At 38.7% G+C, this 12,842-nt stretch overlaps 1 protein-coding gene across 1 annotated transcript; it reads left to right on the plus strand.

Annotated features, from left to right (window-relative positions):
• Nucleotides 1–946: 946 nt before the first annotated feature.
• Nucleotides 947–5,220, plus strand: LOC119347961 (GPN-loop GTPase 3-like). Its single transcript, XM_037616425.1, has 9 exons — nucleotides 947–1,203; nucleotides 1,515–1,623; nucleotides 1,702–1,783; nucleotides 2,651–2,736; nucleotides 3,010–3,113; nucleotides 3,198–3,328; nucleotides 3,419–3,512; nucleotides 3,766–3,821; nucleotides 4,822–5,220. Exons 1-9 carry the CDS (start codon nucleotides 1,159–1,161, stop codon nucleotides 4,916–4,918), a joined length of 804 nt encoding a protein of 267 aa, XP_037472322.1. The 5' UTR covers nucleotides 947–1,158; the 3' UTR covers nucleotides 4,919–5,220.
• The last annotated feature ends 7,622 nt before the right edge of the window (nucleotides 5,221–12,842 follow it).

Below are 12,842 nucleotides of genomic sequence, written 5' to 3' on the forward strand. Positions count from 1 at the left end.
AATAATAATGCGATTGTGTAAATAAATGTTCATCAAATTCTGACTGTGAATTACCTTATATTTCATTAAAAGTTTGGTAAGTAAATTAAAGTGAAATCTGTTCACAAGATAAGTTCATGTGGAAGGTTGGACGAAGAAGTAGTGGGAACAAACATGAAATGGGAACCTAACATTTTTTTAAATAGTAGAAATTAGAGATTAGAGACTAGAGATTAGAGATAGAGATATACAATCGTTGACTAACCAGGTCGTAAGGAAGGCGCGCATGGGACATCCGTGCGGAAGGCCCACAGGAGTGATCGATTATATTTTATGTATTCGACAAACCTGTGTTCATATCCGCTCACTTTCTCACAAAGTTATACTCCCTTCGTTTTTAAATATAAGTTTATGAAGAGATTCTACTATGAACCACATATGGAGGAGCTTCAAAGACTTATATCTAGGAACGGAGGGATTATTATATTATCATTATATTATTTTTTATTCATATTTTGTTTTTTAATTATTTTTTTATGTTTTGTTTAAGAAAATACATGAATAGCTTTGAAATTACATGAAGATCTATTCTCATAGGCATAGAAAATATTCCAAATTGTGTGATTTGGTTTTCAAAATATGTATTTTAATTGTTTTACGCGGTAACATTTCTTAAGTATGAGATATACTGTATATTTTTAAATATATGAACACTTATATTCAGCTTCATAAATAATTTAAAATATATGAACATTTATTTTGTTGTCATGGACAAATTTTTGCATATATGTTATCTTTATATTATTAAAAGTAATTTATGTCAACATTTAATTATTTATTAATTTCAGTTTTTAACATTTTAAATTTGAAAATATGAATGATATATGTGTTAGTGGGCCGTGAGAGAGGCTGGCCCACTAAAGTCTACCGTTGAGGCGGCTATATGCCGCTATGTGAGCGGTCAGCGTTAGAATCGCTCCTCCTTTCACGCCGTCACGCCGCCACTCCCCGGCTGCGGTCCGCTCTCACCTTCCGCCGACAGCCCGCCACCCACCTCGACGGCCGTCGTCCGTCGGCCGTCGCGGGTCCCCGACCGTATTCCCTGCCGCCCCCTCTCCCTCGCCTTCTCTCCGCAGCTCACCCCGCAACTTCCAATCCTCCGGTAGCCCAACGCCGACCATGGGTTTCGCGCAGCTCGTCATCGGCCCCGCCGGCAGCGGCAAGGTGATTGTCCCCGATTCCCGCCCGCTCCCTCTTTCGCTCCGTGCTTAACTCAATCTCCAGCTTTAATTTGATTGGGGACGGATTGGTTCGTCGCTCTGACCAACTAGGGTTCTGCTTCTGCCGCTGCTTATTTTGCATGGTTGCACTCCTGCTTTGTTTTAGTACCAAGTTTGTGCCGTGCTACCTGTATTGTATGTATATATTCCAAAGAATTTGAGTGATTGGAGTGGGTTGCACGGGAGGTTAGAGTATGGTTATGGAGAAGCTGAGGAATACCTAGTGTTTTCTTATCAGTTGTTAATCGTTTGCAGTCGACCTACTGCTCTGGTCTGTATCAACACTGCGAGACGGTGGGCAGGAGGATTCATATGGTCAACCTGGATCCAGCTGCAGAGCACTTCAGCTATCCTGTATCTACTGGTAAGATTTCCTGCACGCTGTTGTGCACATTTTTTTTACAATAGGGCTCTTACTCACCTCTGTTTGATATTTTTGTAGATATTAGAGAGCTCATATCACTGGATGATGTCATGGAGGAGCTTGGGATGGGACCAAATGGCGGCCTCATCTATTGCATGGAGTATCCTGTTGTTTGAAAGCATGTTAATTTGTTGTTGATTGCTGTCTTCCAAGCTATTTGGTTATGAAGGGGCCCCTTTTGGCATATCGTCTATAATGTATTTCTGCTCTGTGTTGGTACTTATAAGCGGGTTGGAGGTGAAGCATTTCACTGCTGACGCTGAACTGGTCTTATAGCACATCCCTGCAATTGTTCCTCTAGTAGCTGAATATTGATGCTCACAGATTTATTACATGTTAGTTTGGAAGACCTACTTTTGCGGCAGTTAGAACTGGTGCATCATCTAGATCATACTTCATTATATCTTTGTGCGATGTTTGCGCATATACTTTGTTATATCTAGAACTGAACCACCTTCTGTTTTGTTTTCACCAGTAGAAGTTACTTGTAGATGCTCCAGGGGCAAATAATTTTGCACTTTTGCTGTACCTGCATGATTTGTTATCTGGATAGTAGATACTATGACGCTAAGTTATAGTTTCAATTTGCTGCTCCATTTGTTGAAGTCATTTACATGATGCCGCCTTTCACACTTTGGATTGAATGACATTGCCATGCTGTGAATTTTATTAGTGAATCAAGAACTCTTTTTGTAATCTAGGATCTGGCTGAACTCATTTATGTAATTCAAAGAGGATGTGAATACTCTTTATTGACATAAAAACTACTCCCTCCGTTCACAAATATAAGATGTTTTGGATATTTCAGTATGGACTACATATGTAGTGAAATGAGTGAACAAACACACTAAAACATGTCTATATACATCCGATTCACAAAAGCTAGAACATCGTATATTTGTGAACCTAGGGAGTATCATTTTAGGATCTTATGCTGGCAGTTGTTGTTTCCTTAAGAAACCCTTAGGCACCTTGAAGACAATTTAGATGATTGGTTGGATGAACAATTGGAAAACTACTTGGATGATGACTATCTTGTGTTTGATTGTCCAGGTAATATTCTTAATGCATGTTTATATCTTGTTAGTTTGTTAGACTATTTCATGCCACCTACTATTCTTACCACCTATATGGGCCTAACGTAATGAATTTCCTTTTACTTCTTATTATGTTAAAATTATACACTACTGTGTACATGGTGCCATCTTTACCTATCTCTTATGTGGTTCTGTACTATGTCTTATTTTATGAAAAATCTGAGATACCTAGATTGCTTAACATTACATGAAGGCAGTTAACCCAATGTTCCACATCTTGCTTTGGCAGGCCAGATTGAACTCTTCACTCATGTTCCAGTCCTGCGTAACTTTGTTGAGTATCTGAAACGGAAAAATTTCACTGTTTGCGCTGTGTACCTTTTGGATTCGCAGGTTTGAATCACTAATGTAGTTTTCCTTTACGACAACACTGAACTCAAACCCCAGACTGATATCTGTTTGTTTTTCTTGGTACAGTTTGTCAGTGATGTCACGAAATACATTAGCGGTTGCATGGCTTCTCTTTCTGCTATGATTCAACTTGAGCTTCCTCATATCAACATCCTTTCAAAGATGGACCTGGTTTCCAATAAAAAAGATGTAGAAGAGTATGTTCTCTTTAATTTTTTTCTCCCATAATTAGCTGTAACATTATAAGGTTGCCCTTTTTTTTTACTGATGATGTTTTTCTATCTTAGCTATCTGAACCCTGAGGCACAGGTTCTTCTGTCACAGCTGAATCGGCAGATGGCACCTCGGTTTCACAAGTTAAACAAGGCTTTAGCTGAACTGGTATGTCTTGAACCTGTAAACTAAATAAAAAAATCTCATGCTGTATGAAGCCCTATAACTTTCAATATATTGTGGTCAACTATGTCTTTGTTATGCCATAAACCCATAATTGCCGGTCGTGAATCTCTTGCTTTGAACTGCTATGTTTCTGATGAAAAAAATTTCTTAAGGAAAGCTCTGTATCCTGTTTTGGTAGGTAATTTGCTCTAATATTGTATCTCTGCGTCCAATATTGATGTCAGCATTCATGTAGGTTGATGATTACAACATGGTGAATTTCATACCACTTGATTTGAGGAAGGAGAGCAGGTATTCCTGTTTGTTTTCTTGGTTTAATTAAAATCTCAGCCCTTCTTTACACGCCTAAGAATTCATTCTTTTCTGCTCAAGTGATCGAAGAAGCCCTTTGCCACTTGAGTTTCTGATCCTTAGACATGCTACGTCTACTAGTATGCTTGTGGATGCAACTTTAACATTTATCTGGAAGACACATTCCCTCCTTGCCAGATTCATATTTCTGGTGGGGTGGTGGTATAATAGCACACTTGACAATTTTTACCACTTTTGTGCGGTTGTTCCATTTTTTTGCTGTCATATACTCCCTCCGTCCGAAAATACTTGTCATCAAAATGAATAAAAAGGGATGTATCTAGATGTATTTTAGTTCTAGATACATCCTTTTTTGTCCATTTTGATGACAAGTATTTTCGGACGGAGGGAGTACTTGTCTGGTCTTTCTGGAAAATCTTTCCTACTTATAAAGGTTGGAGTTGGTGGTGAGTTCACATATGGGACCAACAACCTTCATCACTAAAAAAATACACCCTTACCCACATGTGAGACCAGCAACCTCCCAAGATACATAAATAAACAAATGCACGTTTACTTACATGTGAGGTATAAAATAAATAAACAAATACACTACTACTTTCATGTGAGACCAACACTTGCAGAATGCACGAATAACAAATGCAAAAATGTGACTCCAACTCAAAATTATGCTCTAAGCAATGAAATAGCTCATTGTATTTTATAGTTTCGTAGCAACGCACGGGCATTATGCTAGTAGTACTAATAATTATGGAATCAGCACTATACTGAGCGGGAAAATTTCCACCTTGAGATGATTGTTGAGTTGAAATTTATGTGCTATATCTGGTTAAATTTGAAGTATAGTGCTGCAGTGAAACAAAACACTTGAGCAACACTTCCATTTTCCATGCTGATATTAAATTTCCAGTTATTTCCATGGCAGATTTATCTACCTGGTTGTGTTTTTTCGTATGCCTGACCATCCTTGCTTTTGCAGCATTCAGTATGTGCTGTCAAACATCGACAACTGCATCCAGTACGGGGAAGACGCCGATGTGAAGGTTAGGGACTTCATTCCCGAGGAGGACGATTAACCATTTTGATCAAGTAGAAGCAACAAATTAGTCAGGTATCATGTAGAATAGGTCCATGGGAGGAGGAATTCGCCGCAGAAGCGCTATTTATCTGTTTCAATTGTTAGTCGAAAAAACAAGGCAGAATGCATCTGTGAAGAGTGTGTGGGTCACCTTATGCGTGTGGTTGACTAGCAAGTGCTTGTGTAAACAAATCATCCTCCTCTTCCAGAGTTCTTGAATCGCATCAGACATGAGCGGTAATACGTACCTAAAACAGTGTATGCGCTAATGCACCAATTCTGCTCCTTTCTTTTTGGTCACCCGTAATGTTAGTATATTTTGGAGGCGCTAGGTTCTGGAAAGTTTGTCAGATTGTATAGCTCTTCCTTGCAAAGGTTGTTCCTTGTTTAGCATAGCATCGCATTGCAATCAATACACACATGAAGTCTTGCTGTGCAAAATGCCTTTTAAAGTTTCAATGGACAGAGTGAAAGCATCTCTGTCTTCGGTACACCATACGACATCCCAGTTTACAAGCTCACCATCGCCCGCCCAAAAACCAGGCAGATTTTCCAACTTCACTTTGTTTCTTTGCTTCCTTTGTGCTAAATTTCCAAGAATATATACTAAATTGACAGGATTAACCAGCAAAGTAAACATGCAGAATAATTGACTTAAGTAGCATGTTTGTCACAATGTAAGGCTACTCATAGTGGGGAGTATCATATACTAGTATCATGCATATGACACTAGTGTATGATATTATCTTCATAGTGTATAGTATCATAAAGTAGTACCATACATGATCATATTTATTGCCATGCATGACACAAAGTAGCATAACATTTAACATGATACGGTATCTATCTATGTTACTCTAACCCTCTATCTCTTCTTTAATTGTGTGTCACATAAGCATGTTTGTTAGTCCCAAGTGCATGTTACCGGTTATGTTACTCCCACTATAGCCAGCCTAATTCGGCAAAAGTGCACTTTTTTTTATAGTTTGACTTGGTGCACATTACAATGCACACAACCAGTATTTATTAGAGTCCACGTATCAAGCTCCGGTACTCAATTACATGATTGACAAATAAACAAGCCACAACCGGCAAAAATAGAAATATATACCTACACACATAGCCTACTATTGACAAACTGGTTGTATGTATCCCGTGCTATCATTTTCCATTGGTTACGGAAGTACACATATGATCTTACAAAGTAAAACCGAATGTTCAGTACAAACTGGAGCCTCTTATAAGGTTTAGAAGCATAATTAGGAAGATACTCCCTTTGTTTTTATTTATTCTGTATACTAGCTTTGTCTTGAGTCAAACTTTATAAATTTTGACCGGGTTTATAGAAAACATTATGAACATTGGCCTTAACAAATATATATGATGAAGATGATGATATTGATTTTGCATTGTTGATGTTAATAAATTTTTCTATAAACCTAGTCAAAGTTTATAAAGTTTGACTTAAAACAAACCAAATATGCAGAGTAAATGAAAATAGAGAGTATTTTGTTACTGTAATACTCCTTCGTCTCAGCGACACTTATTTTGAGACGGAGGGAGTACTATTTACAAATTTTTATAGTTGTTGACAATTTTGGAGCCGTTCATCCACCCCAATTTAACAGTGGTAGAATAGGAGGTACCTGTTGGATTGGTACCAAAATTATGTGGGATCAATACTTGTAATATTTTTTTACTCTTTTAAAGGGTAGATTCATCATTTACCATCATCCAGGATGACGCCGCCGGTACCAAAATTAGGAGGCCTTTGGCTGCCTCCCTTAAGCCCAATCGGTACCAAAATGCATTTAAAAAATTCAGGAAATCAAAAAACTGTTCACAAACTCAAAATAGTCGAGTTCAAAAAAAGTTCACGGATTTGGAAAAAAAAATCACTAGTTCAAAAAAATTCACAAATTTAAAAAAATTGCATGTTTCACAATTTTAAAAAAAGTTCACGACTTTGAGATTTTTTTTCAAAAATTTAGAATTTTTTTCCACATATTTGAGAGGGAAAAAGTCATGGATTTAAGGGAGACTGTTCACAAAATATTTAAAAAATGCATGCATTTTTTAGAAAAAGAAAGAAAAAGTAAACGAAAAAGAAAAAACCAAATGAAAACCGTCCAGAAACCCAAAAAGAAAAAAAAAGGAAAATTGTCCGGAAGCTTCCAGGAGCTTCCCAAAACCAGGAGCTTCCGGCTCGTGCCTAAATGGTGGCGTTGCTTGGTGATTCATTTATACTCTCCGTCTCAAAATAAGTTTCTTTACTTTAGCACAATTTTAGTACGTAATTGCACCCCTCTTTTAGATCTGGCCCGTCGCCACTGTGCACAAACACGCATGGTCGATCCTGTCGAGCAAAGCTGACCTTTTGCGCTTGGAATTTGTTGAGTCGCTAGCCACTTGAGCAGAGCGATACCGCGTGGTGGTTTCTTTCAGGGGAGCAAGAAAGTCAAGAAGCCCTGGGAATCAAACGCGTCGAAGATGCTAAATGGGCCTACGTTGAGTGTCATGATCAAATTAGCTTATGCCTAAACGAGTCTACTTATTAGAACTATTTATATTTGAAATTTAAATATTTAAAGAAATAAGAAAACCAAGAATTAACATTCATTCAAGTCCATGGGCAATCGAGCAAGCATTGTTGAAAATGAGCAGGGTGTAAGGAGCCTGGAAGAGTCTTTCGAGATAGGGGATTGCAGCAGCAAACAGTGTGGAAGCAATGCAGAGACGAAATCTCATGGCCGGTAAGGAGGACGAGGGCAATGAGGACCATCTCGCCATCGCCGCACCTAGGCTGTTGGCTGGGACGGGAGGAGAGGTGTCGACAGAGGTGTGTTCCAGCTTCTCCCTCATGTCTATAGACATGAAAAACCTTTGCCAGCGAGAGATGCTTGCAGGGGAGCGACATCATGGGTTTTGTGCTCAGACGCAGACATAGTTGAACTGGAGTTTAGTGGCCATGTTCTGGGAAGAGTGAAAGGACATGGTTCAGGCAAGTGACTAGAACTTTGGGTTTGTGCCAACATTGTGCTATAGTTAAATTTGTACAAAGCAAATCGCCACGCAACAATGTAAATAAGGTCTTTGTTTTAGTTTGATTTTCTTGCCTACACACCTTATTTTCTTTCTCAATTTTGTTAAAGCATATCTAGATGCGCCCTAAGCATTGCACATCTAAATCTCGTGCCATTGTTTTTTCTTTTTCTTTCTAATTTGATTGAGTCATTTAGATGTGCAATAATTAGAGTATATCTAGATGTGTTCTAGATAGACCATTTCTTTATGTACATTTTGTTTGTTGTTGTCGAAGAAGAATAAGAAGAGAAACTTTGTGACGACACTATAAAGTGAATTTTTTATTCATGTGTCAATACATATATTGTTCCTCCCCGGGTTACGAGGTCTTAACTCTCGGATCACATGCTATCCTTGGATTAAGGAAATGAGAGGTAAAAAGAGCCTCTTTTGTGGATAATTAAGTTTGCGAAATTATTTTGAAAATATGCTATCAAAAGTGTGAGGCGGGAATAGAAACCACCATGATTAGTATCGTTGAAGGTGGGACGAAGATTGCTGCAACACTGCAATCTCTCCAGAGTTACAGACCTACGACGATTTGCTAGAGTTTGAAAAACACCGGTGCACAATGCTGACTGACACGTTGGATAAAGAGTAACTACAAACTCCAACGGTGGTGTTGTGAGAGTGGGTTGGCTACAAAGCACAATCGCGGATGATTGGAAGAAAGGATAAAAGCATGATTGTTTTTTTTAAAGGAAAAGGGCTCGAAGAGCCCCGGCTCCATTGCATTGATCAATGAAACCAGGCGAAATTCAATTAAACAACATCTCAAAGTCTCAACTAGGCAGCACTATGGTTACCCTACTACACCACCCTCTAAAACAGAACTAAAACAACAGAAATTACCCAAAAGCTGCACAACCATGGACTGACAAGTACGCCTGAAATTACATAATTTTGGAAATCGCACCACAGCGGTGTTACATCATCTTCTTCAGGCTCACCGGCCACGTTGAACATGCCTTCAGGGGTGGCAGAGAAAGTTTATCCCCACCAGGCGCAGCAATCATCACATTGCAGTCTCTCTGTCCTACCCAGGGTCCGGCCACATGAGCAGAGGGGGCTCTCTTATCTTTTGTTCCAGTCTTGCAACCATGCAACACACTCTGTCTTTGACAGGGCCTGAGTAAAGGATCTCCCATGTAGATAGTATAGCTGCCATCTTTCTCCACACACCCTGCATATTAGACCACATAGTACATGTCATTGCGAAGTTTCCATAAGGCCCACATAGCTATAGCCTCGTAAATCTTAAGAGAAGTATTCGAGTTATTATGCCACCACTCTAACATGGAAGCAAAATTAGTAATACTAGCCGTATTTGCTAGATCGTTAATATCTCTCCAGATCTCCTTCGCAGCCACACACTCAAAAAACAGATGACCCACTGTTTCATGCTCCGCACAAAACAGACATGTTAGATCATTTAAGTGTTGTCTCTTACTTAGATTATCTCTAGTAAGCAGCTTATTATTCAAAGCAAGCCAAATAAAAATCTGAACCCTAGGAGGAATTTTAACATCCCACACTTTCGGTCCTTTCCCAGGGATAACCCATCTAAAGTTAACTATTTTATATAAAGAACTAACTGAGTAAATCCCATTAGTCTCATAATTCCACACTAAAGTATTAACACCACTCACTAGCCGCACATTTTTAATGCAATCAAACAAATCATTCCAGGACTGCATCATGTCCTGGGAGAAACACCTCCTGAAATTAATCTTCAGGTTAGTTCCATCCCATACATTTGCAACAGTCACATTATGCTAAATTGCAATATTGTAAAGATCCCAGAACTGAGTGGCCAAACTACTCTGACCACACCACTTATCTTTCCAAAATCTAATAGATTCACCATTACCCACTTTCCAGGAATACCCAATATTGGCTACTTTAGCAGCCCAAATAACATTCTTCCAAAATGGGGAAGCCCCATCCCTGGTACAACTAAAACTATTTGGATTATGGGTATCATATTTAGCATCAATAATCTGCTTCCAAATCTTACCATCCCCAAAGGCATATCTTTTGACCCAGGAGGCAAGCATACAAAGATTAAAATCAGCTAGGTTGGTAATGCCCAACCCCCCATACTCCTTCCTAATAGCAACAACCCCCAAGCAGCTAAATGATACTTGTGGTGCCCCTCGTAGTTATCCCAAAAACAATGGGATAACTGAGAGTTAATCATATTAATCGCCCATTTAGGGAATTTAATAATCCCCATTAAATAAGAGGAATACTGGCTAAATAGGCTTGGTCTAGTATAAGTCTCTTGCCATAAGAGAGCAATCTACCTCTCCACCCAGCTCCTCTCTTAATTATCTTATCAATCACAGACTGTAAGTCCTCTCTCCTAATCTTGGAGTGGTGTAAGGGGGCTCCTAAATATTTAATAGGGAAGGCCCCAATCTTACAACCAAAACACTGGGCAAACTTAATAGCTTCATCATGCTCTATGTTAATAGGGACCAAATCACATTTATGAAAATTAATCCTCATCCCCGACATCTGCTCAAAGCATGACAATAACCATTTGAGATGCTTAGCATTCTCTAGGTTATTACCCATAAATAACAACGTGTCATCAGCATATTGCATGCTGATCACTCCAGCAGGAGTATTAGGAGAAAAAATACCAGAGATATAGTTATTATTAGCTGCCTTAACTAGTATTCTAGTGAAGACATCTGCAACTATATTAAACAATAAAGGGGAGGCTGGATCACCCTGCCTAACTCCTTTACCAACCAGGAAATAATCACTGTTGGTGTCATTTATCCTGACACCAACAAAGCCTTTATACAGTAGAGACTTGATCTTGTTAATCCATTTAGAGCTAAAGCCCCTATTATGCATAACCTCAATAAAAAAATTCTTTATTAATTTTGTCATAAGCTTTCTCATAGTCTAGTTTAAACACAAAGCCTGGCTTATTGTTCTTATCAGTTGAATGAATAATTCCATGCGCAGCTACTATGCTTTCTGCAATAAACCTGCCTGTGATAAACACAGTTTGGTTCTGTGCAATAATATCATTACACACAGGGCCAAACCTGTTACTAGTGCATTTAGAAAATATTTTGAAGCTACAGTTAGTCATGGCTAAAGGTCTGAATTTTTCCAACCTCACAGCCTCATTTTCTTTGGGAACTAGAGTAAGTAGGGAGAAATTCAACCTATATAGATCCAATTCTCCCTTCTCCCAATCTTCAAATAAAGAGAAAAGATCCTCCTTAATGACCTCCCAGAATTGTTGATAAAACAAAAAGGAAACCCATCCGGGCCCGGAGCACCTTCAGCATAAGAGCCAAAAACAGCTTCCTTAATTTCTTTTTCAGAAAAAGGAGCATCTAAACTAGCATTATGAGCATCTGTAACTTTGCTGTTATGGTCCCAGAAATCATCACTTAGATTAATATCTAGTTTATTCTGGAAACCAAAAAGCTTGCGGTAAAAATCTACAGTAGTTTTCAGGATACCTGGGGTGTCTGTGACCATTCCATCTTCATTTTCCAGCATCAATATCTGCTTCTTTCTTCTTTTTTGATTTGCCACCGCTTGAAAGTATTGAGTGTTTTGCTCTCCTTCCAGGATATCTCTCTCCCTGGATCTCTGTCTGGATTTTATTTCTTCCCTCCTCCAAATTTCATTCAATTCACCTGAAATACATTTTATCCTCTGTTTAGAACTAGGAGAAAGAGGGTTAGTTTCGGCAGAAATATCTAAACAATTATATTCAGCCACCAGGGCTTGCTTTTGTCTATTCTGGGTAGCCTCATAGTTAAGCATCCAGCCTTTAATAGCTTTCTCGGTAACTCTGATTTTAAACTGCCAAACATCAATGGCTTTAGTGTAGTTACATTTAGTGTTCCAGGCTTTACATACCATATCTCTGAAACCCTCCACTTCTAAACACCATTTTTCAAATCTAAAATTTTTACTCTTAGGAACAGGAATAGCTTTAGTGTCAACCACCATGGGGGTGTGATCACTACCCACTCTAGGCATAGCTTTAAGTTGGGTAGCAGGGAACATAGCATCCCAGTCAACAGACATATAAACTCTATCAATGGTAGCCATAATCATATTGTCTTGGTTATTACCCCAAGTATATTTTCTACCAGAATTCTTAAGCTCAATCAGGCCAAATCTATTCACCCAGTCATTGAACATATCAGCCCAATGATAGTTAATTTGCCCAGTACTTTTATCTCCAGCCTCCCTAATGAGATTGAAATCCCCACCTATAATAGTAGGGCCATCCCAGCCAGCTAGTATGTTATGCAATTCATTAATAAAATCCAGCTTAAGAGCATCATAAGTAGACCCATATACAGACACCAACCTCCATTCTTTTTGATCTTGCTTATTCTTTAAAGACATGGAGATACAAAAAGTATGAATATTATAGAGGCTAATATCAAACAAATCCTCTTTCACTCCAATCAAGAGCCCCCCTGCAGCGTTATCTGCAGGGAGCCATTTCCATAGGAAACCACATCTATTGTCAATGGCTTCCAATTGTAAGGTAGTGAAAGTTTCTTTATTAGTTTCAGAAAAACAAATAATATCAGGGCATTGAGTTCTAATCAACTCTTGCACTCTCAAGATTTTACCAGGGCTATTCGAGCCTCTGATATTCCAAAAGATTACTATCATTTAAAATTAAATTCAATTTCCTTCTACTCCTACTTATCCTACTACTAACCACCTCAGTCCAAGAGTTGTCAAGGTCCTGGTCCACTTCTATTTGTGGACCAGGGGAATCCCCTGATCTACTCTCTCCTTTTGGTGGAACCATATTAAACTCCTCCCCAGTGATATCA

Source organism: Triticum dicoccoides, chromosome 1B (assembly GCF_002162155.2).
Source record: "Triticum dicoccoides isolate Atlit2015 ecotype Zavitan chromosome 1B, WEW_v2.0, whole genome shotgun sequence".
In the NCBI taxonomy this organism is placed as follows: Eukaryota; Viridiplantae; Streptophyta; class Magnoliopsida; order Poales; family Poaceae; genus Triticum; species Triticum dicoccoides.